The 18,123-nt window shown below is 31.9% G+C and overlaps 1 protein-coding gene across 3 annotated transcripts in view; it reads right to left on the reverse strand.

The window, feature by feature from the left end:
* Positions 1-18,123, reverse strand: part of LOC108904966 (extended synaptotagmin-3) — a 36,000-nt gene that overhangs the window by 3,689 nt on the left and 14,188 nt on the right. For all 3 annotated transcript variants that reach the window (XM_018707702.1, XM_018707700.1, XM_018707701.1), the window contains exons 8-15: positions 13,845-13,981; positions 13,666-13,786; positions 13,451-13,609; positions 8,764-8,849; positions 8,575-8,713; positions 8,413-8,499; positions 7,394-7,696; positions 7,180-7,279 (exon numbers count right to left, since the gene is read on the reverse strand). In XM_018707702.1, coding sequence (XP_018563218.1) covers positions 7,180-7,279; positions 7,394-7,696; positions 8,413-8,499; positions 8,575-8,713; positions 8,764-8,849; positions 13,451-13,609; positions 13,666-13,786; positions 13,845-13,981 — 1,132 coding nt within the window. The remainder of the gene's footprint in view (positions 1-7,179; positions 7,280-7,393; positions 7,697-8,412; positions 8,500-8,574; positions 8,714-8,763; positions 8,850-13,450; positions 13,610-13,665; positions 13,787-13,844; positions 13,982-18,123) is intronic.

Here is an 18,123-nt window from a genome sequence, read left to right on the forward strand (position 1 = left end):
CATCTACTTGCGAATTCGAATCAAAAACACCCGAGATATATTGAGTTATACACAGAAGGTTGGAGGTGGTGGATCTGCCCTTAAAGAAACCATGTTGATATTCATTTATTCGATTCTTTGCAAATGAAAAAATAAAATCGTAAAGAAGAAACTCATAAGCTTTAGAAAAATTATTGATAATTGTTATAGGTCTATAATTTTCAACTTTATTTCTTTCACCTTGTTTATAAACAGGAATTACTTTAGAGTTTTTTAATACACTAGGATAAGTATTACATCTAATAGACAAATTAAACAAGATGGTAAGAGGTACAGCTAAAACACAGGCACAATCATTAAGTACAAATGCAGGGATTTTATCTGGGCCCATAGTATTTTTGGGTTTGATTTTTTTTAAGGCTGAAATCACCTCTGCTTCTGTGAACTGATTCAGTTGAAACAATGCAGTGCCTGTATCCGTTAATGAGTCAACAGAAAGAAAACTGGACTTAATAAAAGTACTACTAAAGTACTGAGCAAACATCTCAACCACATCACCAGTACTTTCATAAGAATTATCTTGGTAATACATTGTACCTGGCAAGCTGTTGTTATTCTTTTTCATATTGATAAATTGCCAGAATTTATTGGGATTGATTTTAATACTTATAATAATAATTTATGCAACACATGTGGCTTATGTGGCGCCCTCTAAAAGATACATTAAATTAGATACCAAATTATGATTTCTCATACCAAGAAACCCCCGGAAAAATTTTTTTTGTATAAATGTCCAAAAACGTACAAGTTATTGCGAAAAATAAATTTTGAAATTTCACTATTAACACCCTATATCTTTCTTATTATCAATATTTTATTAAGGCAAGTTGGCTCAAATCGTAATATTTTCAAGTCACAAATCTACCATACTTCTATGTACAATTACTTAAGGACCACCCTGTATATGTATTTTCAGGGCTAACAAGGAATATACTAATATAAACTTCACATCTCTGCGACATAAATTGTTTGAAGGTTTGCCTTCAGACATCTTACAGAGGACACTATTTGCTCTGNATGCGCAAGAGCTCAAATTCGACCATTTTTGAGCTCTTGCGCATAAACAAATTATCGGAATTTAATCGGACTTGTCTTATTTTACAGATTTATTTAATACCTACCTTTTTTGTATAAACCATTTTTCTCTATGAATAACACTTTTTTTACGCGAGTCAAAAAACCACTTTTCCATAATTTTGACCATTGTTTTAACAAAGTTTACCAACTAGTCTCGAGTTGATTTTTTGATATTTTGTTTATAACACGTTTCTGAACAATATTCCGCAGAGAAACTTCTAATAGTATTTTTTTCCCCTATAATGACTGGCCGTTCATCGCATTCCGGTATAATAATGTGGTTTAATACTACTCTTCGACAAATGAGACAGCAACTACAGTTTCGTACAGAAAGTAAAAGAAACCCATCAGATTATAATAAATATAATCTTAAATTATTTAGATCTCGTCACCGGTTTGAAATTTCTAAAGCTAAGAAAATGGCTAACGATAATTTTATAAAAACGCATACAAATTCCCAAAAAGCAATTTGGAATTTAGTTAATAATACTAAAATGAGTTACTCAAATAATTTAAGTAATTTGACATCCGAGCAGTTTAATAACTACTTTATCAATATTGCCGATTTAAATAGCTTCCACCGATTACTCCGTCCAGTGAATAGTTTTTCCTTTTCTGAAGTGTCCCCTTGGAAAGTCATTGATATTGTTAAGAGTTTTAAGAGCAAACCCTGTTTGGATGTAGTATATAATATTTCAACAAAAATTTTAAAATCAATAATTGACCCAATATTAATACCTTGCACTGATTTAATTAGCTACTGTATATGTAAAAATATTTTCCACCAATGTTTAAAAATATGAAACTATCTTAAAAATACAAGTAACTAATTATTTTGAGACACAGGAACTTTTCAATCCTCAACAATTCTGTTTTCCAAGTAATCTATTGACCACACTAGCTATAGATGTCTAACATTCACAATAAACAGTAGTTTTGAAGAATGGAAATACTTTGCTAGTCAATTTTTAGATTTGACAAAAGCTTTCGATTGGAGTTCAAATCTTTCTGTATAGATGGCGTGGCGATAATAAAAAAAAAATTGTTCCCTAGAACATGAAAATATAGTCCATCTTATAGATCGTTAAATTTTGAGTAATTTTTGTAATATAAAGTTTTTCCCTATATTTACTTGTTTTCGAGATATGTCGACATTAATGTGCAATGTATGATGTAATAAGAAAATCTATTATTTTATTTAAATCACACCGACACAAAATATTCTTTTAAAATATTGTTGTAATGGCTTTATTCACATCACATACTAACTAACAAACAATAAATTATAAAAAAACAAATGATCAACTACAGAAAAAAAATTATGCAGAGGTAAATCGTATAACTAGTATACTTAAATTGAAAGACGCAAACTGATAAAACTGGAATTATTGGAAAACTAATATGTGTCAACTGTCATTGTTTTATTTTAAACAAATAACATGAGCCACCTATAACTGCATTTTTCAATAACATTTGATAAAATACGGTTCGTCTCTGCACCTTATAAGATTTACCAATGTACAATTTTTTTTTCTGTAGTTGATCAATCGTTTTTTATATAATTTATTGTTTGTTAGTATGTGATGCGAATAAAGCTATTATAACAATATTTTAAGAGATATTTTGTCTCAGTGTGATTTAAATAAAATAAAAATTTTCCTGTTATATCATACATTTTGTATTGAAGTCGACATATCTCGAAAACAAGTAAATATACGGAAAAACTTTAAATTACAAAAATTACTCAAAATTTAACGATCTCTCAGATGGACTGTAATTTCACGTTCCAGGGAACAAAATAATTTTTAGTATCGCCACGCCATCTACACAGGAAGATGTGAACTAACAATTCTAACTACAATTTGAAGCTATTCGAGGGACCTAACAACCCCAATTTCCGGAACTAAAATAAATTTCTTCATCGGAGATATTGACAGCGGGGGTGTTAAATGACACACCCTGTATATTAATGATTGTCATAATTGTTTACCTCATGATACTAAAAGTGTACTCTTTGCTGATGATACCAATATAATAAGAACCAGCTTAAACTTTGAACAGCTAATGACATCAACTTATGACTAACACGCATCGATTGAAAACTGATTTACTAGTAATCAACTCAGTTTGAATACTTCGAAGACCGAAACTATGATTTTTAGTCTCCGGAATATGGAAAACTGGGATAATCCAGCACATGTAAAACTCTTGGGAGTTCATCTTGACCCTAAACTGACATGGGATCAACATGTTAATTATGTTTGCTCCAAGATATCAAAACATACGTATTTACTCCGGAGTCTCAAACGAAGAGTCTCAATATCAAGTATGCTGATAGTTTATCATGGCTNCTTGCGAAAGTTTTTGTCCGTTTTTATCACGCCGCCATACCGGTCGCGTTTTGCGAGGTCAGGTTTTACAGTGGACCAGTTTCCAGTGCCCTGCAGAAGTGTATTTTTAAATCAATTTTGAACTGACCTTTTTGATTTTTTCTTTACAAAATTGTATTTGTAAGGGTCCCCTGTACATCCAGAATTTTTTTTTTTGATAAGTTCTGAATCACCCTGTATAATATTTCAACAAAAATTTTAAAATCAATAATTGACCCAATATTAATACCTTGCACTGATTTAATTAGCTATTGTATACGTAAAAATATTTTCCCCCAATGTTTAAAAATTTCTAAGGTTGTTCCTATTTATAAAAATAATGATATTAATAATCCCTCTAATTTCAGACATATCTCTATAGATATAGCTATAGATGTCTAATATCCACAATAAACAGTAGTTTTGAAGAAGGGAAATACTTTGCTAGTCAATTTTTAGATTTGGCAAAAGCTTTCGATTGTGTATCACACGAAATTCTTATACGTAAGCTACATAATTATGGTTTTTCATCGTACAGTTCGAATTTGTTGAGATCATATTTGAATAATAGATTACAGTATTGTTTTATATAATATTGTGAAATCATCCAAAAAGAATATTGAACATGTAGTTCCACAAGGTTCCATATTGGGTCCGTTACTGTTTCTGATATACAGGGTGTGCCATTTAACACTCCCGCTGCCAATATCTCCGAAATAGGGTTTGCAATCCCGCATTCCGCGTTACAGCATTCCAGCGATTTCCCGCATGTCAATGAGACCTGCGGAATTCCCGCATTTGTGCGGTAATTTCCGCGCGGGAAATTTTTGAATAGAACACGTCCATATAGCGATGTGCGCGCGAGCGGTCCGTTTGGTTTGCATGCGCATCCTGTTCCCCTGTGACAGCATCGATTTCCACGTTCCAGGGAACAAAATAATTTTTAGTATCGCCACGCCATCTATACAGGAAGATTTGAACTAACAATTCTAACTACAATTTGAAGCTATTCGAGGGACCTAACAACCCCAATTTCCGGAACTAAAATAAATTTCTTCATTTCGGAGATATTGACAGCGGGAGTGTTAAATGGCACACCCTGTATATTAATGATTGTCATAATTGTTTACCTCATGATACTAAAAGTATAGTCTTTGCTGAATATAACTAGAACCAGCTTAAACTTTGAACAGCTAATGACATCAACTTATGACTAACATGCATCGATTGAAAACTGATTTACTAGTAATCAACTCAGTTTGAATACTTCGAAGACCGAAACTATGATTTTTAGTCTCCGGAATATGGAAAACTGGGATAATCCAGCACATGTAAAACTCTTGGGAGTTCATCTTGACCCTAAACTGACATGGGATCAACATGTTAATTATGTTTGCTCCAAGATATCAAAACATACGTATTTACTCCGGAGTCTCAAACGAAGAGTCTCAATATCAAGTATGCTGATAGTTTATCATGGCTATATCCATTCCATCATAACATATGCCATTTTAGTATTTTAGAATCATATCTGACCTTGGTTTTAGAGATGATTGTAGAGAGCAGTTTTCCAAATTGAACATACTTCAGTGTCTTATTTAAGTCAAAAAAACATATACATAACTTTGAAATCAGAAGTGAAACTCACTCTTATAATACCCGAAAGAGCACATATTTATGTAATAAATTTCTAAGATTTAGTAAAACGCGGATCGGTACTAATAATTAGTACCCAATAATTATTATTGGGCTATCAAATTTTTTAATATAATAAATCACCAAATTCAAATTCTTAATGACAATAATTTTAAATCAAGGATAAAAAAATCCTTAATAAAAAATTATCATTAATCTTAGTGTGTCGTTTATCATACTTATTTTAATTATATATTGTTTATGTATATTTGTATAACAGTTAGTTAATTACTATCATTATGTGTATTGTTATTTACCACATTTTTTTTTTGGACGCGTGTAAACACTTATGTGTATGTAAAATATATGCCTATAAATATAAATATAACATAACAAATATGGATATATTTCATCTTTAAGCTATGAAAAAAATATAACGATCGTTCAAATAAAAACGTGGTCGAAGTTGGCTCTGACACATTGGACGTAGGGAGTAGCTTATAGCGACCAACTTAACCTCATTTCTCAACGAGCTGTATAGCAGATGTCAGTTTCAATAACGTTAATGACTATATAACTTTATTTTAAAGAATAATCGTGATAACAGTAACAAACAATTAAAGGAGCTGCGGAAAGTGTCCCCCTCCTTGTTATAACAATAAATTAAAGCAGCTGCTGAAAGTGTCCCCCTCCTTGTTCCAAGCACTTTTCACTCCTGTTCCTCAAAGAATTAAAGACATTTTCTAAGATGCTCGGGATATTGTTAATTTCACGAATCTTGTCTATAAGTCGAGCCTGCAGATGGTTTAAATCAGGAATAGGCAGTTCAAAAATAGTGTTTTTAAGGTAAGGCCACAAAAAGAAATCACACGGCGTAATATCACATGACCTCGGTGGAAATTCATGTTCAGCATTGAGACTTATTAGTCGATTTTGGAAAACTTCCCTCAACATATTCATCGTCGCGCATGCCGTATGTGCCTTTGCGCCATCTTGTTGAAAGTAAAAGTTTGTAATTTCGTTTTCTTCCAGCTGGTTAACAAAAGGAGCGATAATTTCTTCTCTATACCTTTGCGCAGTAAGAGTACCATTAAAAAAAATAGGTCCATAAATCCTCCTTCGATTGAGAGCACACCAAACTTCAATTTTTTGAGCGTGTAGAGGGCCCTCGACAAAAAAGTTATCTGGTTTTTCAGAAGACCACATTCTCATATTCTGTGAGTTTACGTAACCACTTAAATGAAACCAGGCTTCATCAGAAAAAAAGGTGATATTATGAAGTTCACCGTAGTTGTTTAAAAACAATTCACAAAATACAGCCCGTCGCGGAAAATCAACTTCATGAAGTTCTTGCTGACAAGTTAAACGATAGGAGAACAAACGCAAATCTTTTTTAACACTGTGTGGAAGGTACCGACTGATACTGCCACCATTTGTGATAAAACACGTACAGAAGTTCTTGGCGCATTTTTCATTATTTGTTGGACATTTTCTTTTAATTCTTCAGTCCGCTTTTTAGGTCGGCCGCTTCCTTCTTTTCTTGTTACACTGCCCGTTTCACGAAAAACATTAACACAACGCTGAACTGCACTTTGAAAAATTTTGTACTCAACAACGCCGGGAAATTGATTTTGAAATTCTATGAAACATTCCTCAATAGAATACTTCCATATTCCATCAATCTTGCGTCCATTTCTAAAGTAGGACTCTATGATAAACACTTTTTGTTCTTGAGAAAACACCATTTTAAACGCTTTTTAAAACGAAAATATTCAAATTGATAGCGGCGATATAGCGCCTACGTCCAAATTTTCAGAACCAACTTGACCACGTTTTTATTTGAACGCTCGTTACAAATGCCACAATTATCATTTGAAAATTTGTTGAATTAACGAATTATAAAACTCCACATATACCACCTATACATATGCATATGTAGGTACACCTTTAAAACAACTCTGGGAAAAAATTGATTGAAAGATGAATATTTGACTTGAAACATTCCCGATTTTAAACAATTTTTTTAAGAATCTGGTTGTATGAAATATTTTTCACTAACCTCTATTACTAGTTGAAGCTCTCAAAGAATTATGCCTAATAAGATCTTCATCAGAATCGGTGTCACTATCATCGTCTTCAAAAAATTCGTTTGTTAAAATCTGAAAAAAGTAAATTGAACTCTCAATAGTGTGAAAACTCACAGAATTGAAATTAAAAAGATCAATGCCTATAAAAAGCATTTGATATTAATTAATAACTACATATATTATTACCCGTAACTGCAAAGAAACAATAATTTTTCCAGCTACAGACAGAGGAAACTCTTCTTTGCTGAGTTGAAGGTCTGGGAAATCTGAAAGATTTTTCATGTGGTAGACAAGCTGGTCCATCTTAATATCAGTCTGCTTGTCTATAATGCTTATGAAGAGAGCATTAGTCTCGGGATTGGGGATGAGAAGCGAAAATCCTTCCTCCCATACAGGATCAGTAGTGTGTTTCTTCACTTTACTTTTCAGCTGGTTTCGGCCCACAGTCAAAATAACGTAAGGATCGGGCTTCTTAAACGCCTTAACTGTCTGAAAAGGAAGAGAAATATATTTTTTACATTTGTATGTAGATGTAAGTATCGATAAAGCTGAGTTCGTTAGAGAGAGAAAATAATAAAGCGTTGTAAGATATACGTACCTGCAACGAATTGTTGTTTACCCTGACAGTTAGACAGCATTAAAAGCAATCAGTTCATACTAGATTAAATTTAGGCTGGTATGGCTGTTTGGATGGTTTGGTAACGCTAGGAAACCAGCACGACATGGAAGTCGAGAAAGCTAGTTTGCTAATTCCGAAATGGGCTAAAGATAAACAGCTAAAATGGTTGCAAGTCATTCCATAACAGAAGGAAACCAAGAGGTTCTTAAAAAGATCAACGAAAGAGGTGTCGGTAGACCTAATGAACCAAAATTGCAAATCAGTAACAGCCAGAGTGTTAATAGGACATTGAAGACTTCGGTGATATCTGAGTAATATTAGCAGGTAGAAGACACCCTATAGATATCAACAGAAGGAAGAGGAGACTGCAACCTGATTTGGCTATTGTGTAGATCTAGCAAGAGTGCGCTGTCTACTGTTCGGAAGAGAAACACTGGAAGCTGGTAGTGAAGAAACTGCTGTCAAAACTGAAGCATATAAAAAGCTAGAGTTGGAACCTTAAAATCATGGATATCCTCAATAGGCAAGAATGAAACAAATTGCTGTCAATTTAAAAATTACTTATATTTGTATAGTGACCACTTACCGGTAAATTCATAGCACAATCAACATAAACAGTTAATAAAGCTGTACTTATATCTGCAACTTTCAATAGTTTGGTTTCTTGATAAGCCTGAAAAAAGAAGAATATTTCAAAACCAGCAAATATGACTATTTACAAAATTAAAAATTAAATTTGTCCATTTACCGCTCCCAACTTGCTATAATCTGATGATAATCCAAGCCACGTGAATCTCATATGGACTTTTCCATGTTTGGCATTGTCCAATGTGAACCATTTGTCGTTTTCATTTTCTTTTATGACGGTGTTGATTTCAACTACGCCACTGAAAATATCGTTACAGTAAACTGGTGGTGCACAAATGTGTTTACATACTTTCCGAGGAAGTCGTCCTCGTTGAGGTCGTCTTGGTCAAAAACCATAAACTGCATGTGTTGGGCCACGGGATCCAATATTATAAACTGAAAATAATGTTGCAGTGCTAAGGTGTGGTACTTCCTATTCAAGTAACAACATGAAAGTAAATCAGTATGAACGAAATTGAGTAGCGATTAGCATTCATTTTATTAATATTTTCAAACATACTCAATTGTGTAATAAAATATAAAATAAATCATATAAGAAATTGGATTAAGTACTACACAAAGACTCTTTCAAACAGTGACTGTTATAGAACTCTATGTAATAAATTAATAGATATTATATTTAGGTCAACCATATAAGAGTGTAACAAAACAATATATCGAAAATCTAAGATACTCCTTCCCGTGCAAAATTAAAAATTTGAAGGATATTTTCACAAGAAGTAGCACAAATGGTACCAGTGAATCTACATTTGTTAACCATTTGTTGTTGTTTGTTGTTGTTAACCATTTGTTAACAAAAAAGAAAATAAAATTTATTATAGTTTTCATTGCAATTCACGTAATAGTAATAAGCAGCTGTCACGTTAACTTGTGTCATTAAATGATTTCTTACAAGTTTTGCGTTAGTTTGGATTTGCAACACACTAGTATTTTTAATAATAAAAAGAAATTATATAATTATATATCATATACATTATACATTAGGTATATAAAAGAAATAATTTATTGTGATTCACGAAAGTTGCTATTTATTACTTATTTAAAATACGAAAAAGCTTAGACAGTCGTTAAACAATATTTCAGAATAATTTCTATTTCTAAACAGCCGTCTAAAATAGACTAATACACCTGTATATTCAATATTTAATAAATCATTGACAACTTTTAAGGATTATCTGTTGTCATTTTTCTATAATATTTACAACAAAGTTATCCAATATATTTAACAGGTATCATAATACTAACGCTGCTCCATTGTGACGTAATTTGAATATATTTATAATTATATTTGACCATGTACATGTCCGTTTAACAATTACAACTAAATTATCCTAAAGAGATTAAAAAATAGTTATTTAAATGAATGTGGCACCTCAGTTCGTCCTACTGCAGACTGCAGTAAATGGCCATCACAGATTAGAGTTAATTTTGATACGAGACATAATAGATTGATTAACATAATAATGAAATGAGATCACTGCTTTTTACATAACAGGTCAACGAGTGCTAATTAAGCATACAGTGATATCGAATCACCGCTTTAACGTTCTGTAATATTATTTCCCTTAATATATTTTTGTTAAAGCCATCTTAAAGAAGACTAACGGGGATAATATATCAATAATAAACTGTTATTTAATAAGTAGGAATACTCGAAAACGTAAATGGTATAAAATGTACAAAACAAGCAAGTAAGAGATAGGAGAAGGGAAAAGTCAATATTAAAATAAAATGCTACAAACTAAAGCATCTACAAACACAAAATGCATTTCAATAATACTTTCAAGGATATTAGGAAAGAAAATAAGGAAAGGATAGGAATCAGAGTAAAATGGTAAGCATACTAGAAGCTGCGAAGAGAAGCACACACAACAAAATTATCAAACAAAAACATACAAAGTAATGAAATGATGAAATGAAACAGAACATAAAAAACAAAAAGCAAAAATGGAACATATATCTAGAAACAAAAAGGTAGAAGAGTACGAAGAGTATAAAGAAAAACAGGAAAAAGTGAAAACTGCTGTAAAAAGTGCATCGGAAATGTTTGGAAGATTAAATAATCGAAAACTTCGAAGAAAATCAAAAAGTATTCCATGGAACACTAAAAAAGTTGACAAAGAGTAAACACATAATATAAGTAATATCAAAGAGTGAAATGAAAGCATAGCGGACGAAGATTAAAATAATGGGAAAATGGAGAAAATATTTTGAAGAAATTAAGTACTTCAGAAAAACAGGAAAAAATTATAGTTATGGAAGAATCGGGTGTTGTACGAGTAGAGGATGCAATACAATCACGATACTAAAACTATACATATAGGTCCAGAAAGAAATAGAGAAATAAGAAGGTTTTTGAATAGTCCGATAAAGAGTATTTGTATAAAAATATAGAGATAAATAAGGGAAGAGACAAAAGAAAATGTGAAAATTATAAGAGGATAAATGTTACCTTGTGTACCAGGAAAAATATTAGTTCAATTATTGGAAAGGATAAGAGACAAAATTGAAAGAAAGAACGAATAATCCCAATGTGGCTTTAGAAGTTGAAGAAACACGCAAGATCTCTTAATAAGACAAAGAAACAAGCTCGTGAAAAGCTTATAACAAAAACAGAAAAAAATATAGTCATAGACCTTGAGAAAGTTTTTAACTGGTCCAATATTTGAAGAGAACTGGAAAACAATAATAAACAGAAGGGCGATAAAGATAATAAAGTATACAGGGTGTTAAAAAAAGAGTGTAAAATATTTAAGGAGGTAATAGTATGAACCAAAATAAGCAGAAAAGTCTCAATAAACATGGGTCCGCAAAGTAACGGTTGCGGAGATATGGAATGTTTTATGTTTTTTAGCCCCTTTTTTTATTTTGCAAAAACGTTGTGTATTTTCTTATAATAGTTGGTTGATGTTTAGTGAAATAAACAGTACGTATTTGACAGTTGTTCTCAGTGCACAAGTTTTCTTTCGCTATGGCTGGTTACTCTAACGCAGAATTAACAGACATGCATTTCATGTATGGTCGTGCTAATGGGAACGCCACCGAAGCGCGACGTCTTTATGTTGACGCTTATCCAAATCGCCAGATTCCTTCACAACGCATGTTTGGAAGAATTCACCAAAGATTGCGTGATACCGGTTCCTTGAGCAAACAGTGCCATTTATCCGGAAGACCAAGGTCGGTATCCACTCCTAGAGCAGAAGAAGAAATTCTAGCACTGGTAGAGCAGAATCCAGGTACGAGTGTGCGGAGAATATCAGCCGAGGTAGGAATTAGTGGTCCTCTTGTTTGGAGAATCCTTCACGAGCAACTGCTTTATCCATACCATGTGCAACGAGTACAGGCCTTAAATCCAATAAATGATCATCAAGCACGTTTGGTTTTTTGCCGCTGGTTTCTACGTCATGATGCTGAAGACCCTCGTTTTCTTGCAAACATTCTTTTTACTGATGAGGCCGGGTTCACAAGAAATGGAGTGTTTAATTTTCACAATACGCATATTTGGGCCGACGAAAATCCTCATGCTCTAATAGAATCTGGACATCAGGCACGTTTTTCATTAAACATTTGGATGGGTATTGTAGGTGACAGGTTTCTAGGTCCTGTTGTTTTACCAAACCGATTAACAGGCGCTGCTTACCTCAACTTTCTGCAGAACACACTGTATGAGTTTTTGGAAGACATTCCTTTGAATCAGAGGCAACAAATGTGGTTCCAGCATGATGGTGCTCCAGCTCATTTTTCCATGGCCGTTAGAGAGCATTTACACCAAACTTTTCCACATAGATGGGTAGGAAGGGCCGGACCTGTTTTATGGCCTCCAAGATCGCCTGATCTGAACCCTCTAGATTTCTTTGTTTGGGGATATTTGAAGACATTAGTGTATGGTACTCCTGTAAATAGCCTGGAAGAGCTGCAGCTACGGATTAATCAAAAGTGTCAAGAAATCCAAACCAAGGAGGGTGTTTTCGAAAGAGTTCGAATATCGTTGAGACGAAGATGTCGTGCCTGCTTGGAAATGGACGGAGGGCACTTTGAACATCTTCTGTAACTTTGTTTTTTGTTTGTTAAAAGCTTCCTTTGTCGGTTTATTCCTAATAAAATAAAATGTTTGAAAAACGAATAGTGGTTCATATCTCCGCAACCGTTACTTTGCGGACCCATGTTTATTAAGACTTTTCTGCTTATTTTGGTTCATACTATTACCTCCTGAAATATTTTACACTCTTTTTTTAACACCCTGTATACTAGACAAAGATTTCATAAGTCCAACAGTGTCTAAGAGCTTTGTTATTCTCAATAATAATATTTTCTAGAGTTGGGATATAAATGACATGGCCATAGTAGCTGATTCCGAAAAGTTACAACAGAATATGATTATGTTATTATTAGATTATATTAGTATTAGATGGCCTTGGGGAAAATAAATACGGAAATTAATATAAAGAAAACAAAAAGCATGACAACAAAAAGCACAGTATGATATTAAGCGACAAAAGAATACAACAGGTAGAAGATTATAATAAGTACTTAGGTACGATAATAGAAAGTAACAGCAAAATAGAGAAAGAAATATATAAGAAAATAGGAAAGCCGAAAAGATTTCTAATATAAAGAAAAATACATTTTTAAATAAAAGGGAAATCCCAAAGGAAAAGAGGGATAAAGGGGATTGAATAAGAAGTGATAAGGGAATAGTGTAAGTAGAGATTGTGCAAATGACAAAGGATAAAAACGGATTGATGAAATACATAGCATGATTATGGGTTAAATAAATCTAGCCTTATACTAAATGGTAGATAGGCATAGGATTAAATAAAATACATTAAGACACCCCAAATGTTGTTTTCCAATTTCCGAGGCTAAGAAAAATCGAAGCAAGCGAGTTAAATATAAATGATTCATTTAATTAGTACGCTTTCAAAAGAAATCGGTAGTTCTGAAAAAGTATTTCTCAAAAATGTCGATGTACTCACCTCACACCAATAATCCCATTTGGGATTTAATTCTCGCTTAACAACGTGAGTTTTGCATTCTTGGGCTCCGACATTTAAAATAACATAAGGATCGGACTTCCCTGTCACATCTTTCCTTTCCAAGTTCTTTGCTTCAAATACATGCACTCTTAAAACACCCTAAAATCCAAACGGTTTACATTCTTTATTTCTCTTAAAATCCTAAATTATCCTACCTCAGGTTCTTGTGACTTTAACTCCGCAGCCTCAACTGACTTCAAAAACCTCTTCGTGATTTTGTTAGGAAAAACTATTTTTTTCGTAATTCTGTGTTCGATTTTCTGTCTTATGAAGTAACTAAAATAGGCATTTGTCTTTTAACAGTATTATTTGAGATTATTGATTTTGACATTACCTGAAACCTGGTATACTGGAGATACCTTCAAGTTCAAAATGTATGTCTGGAGTGTTTAGAAAAAATAATTGAATTCCTCCAATAATTGGCATTTTAATCGTCAGCGGTTTTAATACAACTCTTAACTCGGCAGCCAACTAAAATAAATTAATAGTTTACGAAAAAAAGACAATTTAATTTGTTGTTTTTTACTAAGTAATGTGTACGCCTATGTCCCGCGGCTCAGTTCTGACAGCCCTAACTACAATTCAATATTTCAACATTTATTTGTTTGTTATTTGTTATTTAATAGGTATTGTATTTCCATTTGTTTTTATGTCATTAAATTTAAACATCGATTATCATTTTTTTATCGTATGAATTGAAAAAATCGTTCTAAAATGGACATCCTACAACGTAAAAATTTCATCCCTAATTCAACCCCCTTCGAATGGCAGTTACAACCCCTAAATTTTTAAATGGAAAGTAAGGGCTTGTGATACCTAATTTGAAAGGTATTTTCATTCTCTATTCAAAAATACTATGGTTTTAATATTTATCGAAAAAATTAGCAGGATATTGTGTAACCATCTGTACATTTTTTAGATTGAAAAGAAAAGATTAAAACAAAATTATCAACATTTTTATAAAATCTCAAAATATTAAAAAACATAAATACAGAACATTCTATTAAATTTTTAATTTTACTGGTTTTCAGTTTTCACCAATAAAACTTAAGAGATTAAAATTGGTATTCAAACTTAGTTAGAATCAGGGTTAGTGTTAGTCAATCTCTTTAGCAACACGTTTAGGCATTTGCGTTATCGATCTGTGCTTCTGTTGTTACTTTATGATACAACAGAACTGTGGCGCCAGTTTCCTTGCTGTAGACGTTAAAAACGGAAGGCAAATTAGATAAAAAATTGTTTTGTTGCGGAGCTTGCGTACGACCTTATAGACAAGGCGAAAACCTCGCATTCGTGGGAGAAATTTTCCGACTCGATTTTTTGCATATTCAGATTCGTGAGATGTTCCTTAACAAGAATCAAGATGATGCCGGCCAGAAATCTGGTGCCCATCTGTTTAAATAAACTTTTTTTAAACAAATTTTAAAAATTAGTTTTTTCAATCGGGAAAAATTTTTTTTTAGGTTTTTTGGCACATAATAAACAAAAAAGTTCCTGTGCACTATGCCACTAACATTGATAGTTTTAAAGTTATAAATATGTTGCCAAAAATGTGAAAATTACCATTTTCAACGACCGATTTCCGGGTTAAAAATTGTTATTTTTCATGTTGCCAAGTACCTAAATTAAAGTTTAAACATCCCCCTACAAGATGTTGAAGAGTTTTTGGGATTTTCATTATTTTAAAGTCTTGTTTTTTTAATTGTGGATAATGAGCTATGAGCTTCTTTACAAACGTACATATGGAAAAGTTCCATTTTCCTCAATATCAATATTTGGATTTCACAGCTTTCGGTTATCAAAATGATACAGGTGAATTATTACCTAAATTTATTACCAAAGATCCATTACCCAAAAACTTAGTTAAACAATGTAAATGTATAAAAAACTGTAAGACTAAAGCTTGTTCTTGTAGGAAAAACTATGTCACTTGTGTACCCTTATGTGGTTGTAACATAGAACAGTGTGAGAATTCTTATGAATGAATAAATGTGTGATAAATAATATGCAGTATTAAATAAATGTTCTTTAATAAAAATCAAATGTATTTGATACTATTGTATTGATTATTTATTTTTTCTGCACTCTATTCGTACAATTTTGAATTAATTAAATAAAATTATTATGAATTATGAAATTTAAATAATCATTTTTTTTATGAGTAGTAATAGTACTTTGAACTCTAAATTCAGAAAACATAAGCTGAACGCGCTAGACGAAATAGCGAATCCGCGTATGAGAGAGGCGAGCGCGCGGCTCAGCGCTTTATTAACAATTAAAAAACAAGGCTTTAGAATAATGCCAGTCCCAAAAACTCTTCAGCATCTTGTAGGGAGATATTTAAACTTTAATTTAGGTACCTGACAACATCAAAAATAACAATTTTTAACTCTGAAATCGGTCGTTGAAAATCGTTATTTTCGAATTTTTAGCAACTTAAATTGTTTATAACTTTAAAACTATTAATTTTAGAAGCATAGTGCATAGGAACTTTTTTGTTTATAATGTACCACAAAACCTAACAAAAAATTTTCCGGAGTGAAAAAACCAATTTTTACAATTTGTTTTAAAAAAGTTTGTTTAAACAAATGGGCACCAGATTTTCGGCCGGCATCATCTTGATTCATGTTAAGGAACATCTCACGAATCTGAATATGCAAAAAAAATCGAGTCGGAAAATTTCTCCCACGAATGCGAGGTTTTCGCCTCGTCTATTATTGTTAGCAAATGTATCTGCATTTAGTAACTAATAACCCTACTGCAAAAGTTCTTTGACAAACTGAACTTGAAATTATTGTTTTGAATTACAAACAACTAAAAGAATTCGTGTTTAGTGCATTCTAAAGTCACACATTTCAATTATTAGGTATTATTGAAGATAGAAAATTGAGATTTTCTTAACGTTGTACAATTTTTTGAAGAAAGTCTTGTAATCAAAACAAAAGTTTTATATTTATTTTTAGTTAACTTTATTCTGAAATGTCGACAGTTTCAGATCGTTTTGGGTAGTAAAATTATATTATTTATCATACTCACCTCAGAAAACAAAAAGTCTATTACGCCGACTATTTGTTTTCCCCCATAGAGAGCTAAATATATACAACAGTGGCATCAGATTATGTTTAGCATTGCAGTTGTTTTCAGTTAAGGTGAACTTATTTATTTTTTGATATAGGTTTGACAAACTACATATTTTTTAGAAATAGCAAAAAACCCTCTTTTTAACCAGGCCAACTGTAGGTTTCATTAAAAAATATCTAACTGATTTGTAACTCGAAAAGTGTTTGTTGGCTGCACTTGTGTTTTATTCCAAGAGTGTACTTATTTTCTTTTTTTATGTACCTATTTATGTATGTCGCTTTCGTAACGTTAATTAATGCAACATGCAACCATTGTTTAAATAAAATTTATGTAGAGAATAATTTGTGATATACCTTTGCTGCTCCAAGAAAATTTTACAGAAATAATTTAAAAATTATCAACAGTAATGTGGTAGCAAAAGCTGCAATATACAGAAATTTTCTTGGAAAAGCTATGAAATTTTTTAAATTTTAGGGTGGGATAGCAAAATAGAAAAGAATTAACAAAATTGTAGTAAAGTTACATACATTTTAAATGCAATTTGTTGGTAATTATAGCTAATCGTATTTTCTATATAAATCCTAGTCAACAATTATGTAAAAATTTTTCTCTTGGATCACCACAAAAATTACATCACGTTGTTGTTTTGTCTTACCTAGGATTTTCAGTACATGTAGGACAAACTACGTATTAATTGAAATTTATTGAAAATATTTTATAGGCAATAAAATGCATCTAAGGAAATGTAATTACACTAATAATATTAATTTGAATATGTCAGAAATGTCAAATTTAGATTACAATTACTATAACATTACTCCAGTCGTCAGAGGTTCAAAATATTGTGATTGTAGTCAGTTTCCATAATTCCTAATGCACGAGCGCCATATAGTGAGGAAAAATTGTTATTTACGTCACAAAAAATGTTTTTTTTTATTAGATTTTCTTCAATATTTCGGTTGGATCGTACACCGTGGAGAAAATACAAGAGATTGTTTTTGTTCTAAATAATTTTTTCTACAAACTACCATCGCTCTAACTTTTTTATTGCAAAATTAATTCCGTAATTAACAAAAAATGGTAAAAATTGATGTTTTTCTTAAAATTGTTGACAAGTTTCTAAAAATTAATCAAACCTCTTCGGTAGATCCTCCTCAATTCATGTAGCATAAGTTTTCTAATTATATTGCTCAGATGAATCGTTGCTAAGATATTGACAATTATACGTCATATCTAACGGAAACTTTGGAATGACGCTATAATTTTGGTGAGCATATACTATAAGACTTCGATTCGATTTTATTAATTTTTACGAGTTCCAAAACGTTTCATACGTAATCTTAGTTTTTACACGAATAAAACAAGTAATTTTCAGTAAGAAATTTGATTTTTTTTTTAATTCTAGGGACGGATTATTTATCTATGGACAATTTTATGCGGCCCGCTCAGCCGTAGATAATAACATTTTTGCCTTTTTGTTAATGGCTCGTTTGTTTTTAGACTTCTTGAACCAATTTGAAGTTGTTTATTTA

This window comes from Anoplophora glabripennis, unplaced genomic scaffold (assembly GCF_000390285.2).
Source record: "Anoplophora glabripennis isolate ALB-LARVAE unplaced genomic scaffold, Agla_2.0 scaffold48, whole genome shotgun sequence".
NCBI lineage: Eukaryota > Metazoa > Arthropoda > Insecta > Coleoptera > Cerambycidae > Anoplophora > Anoplophora glabripennis.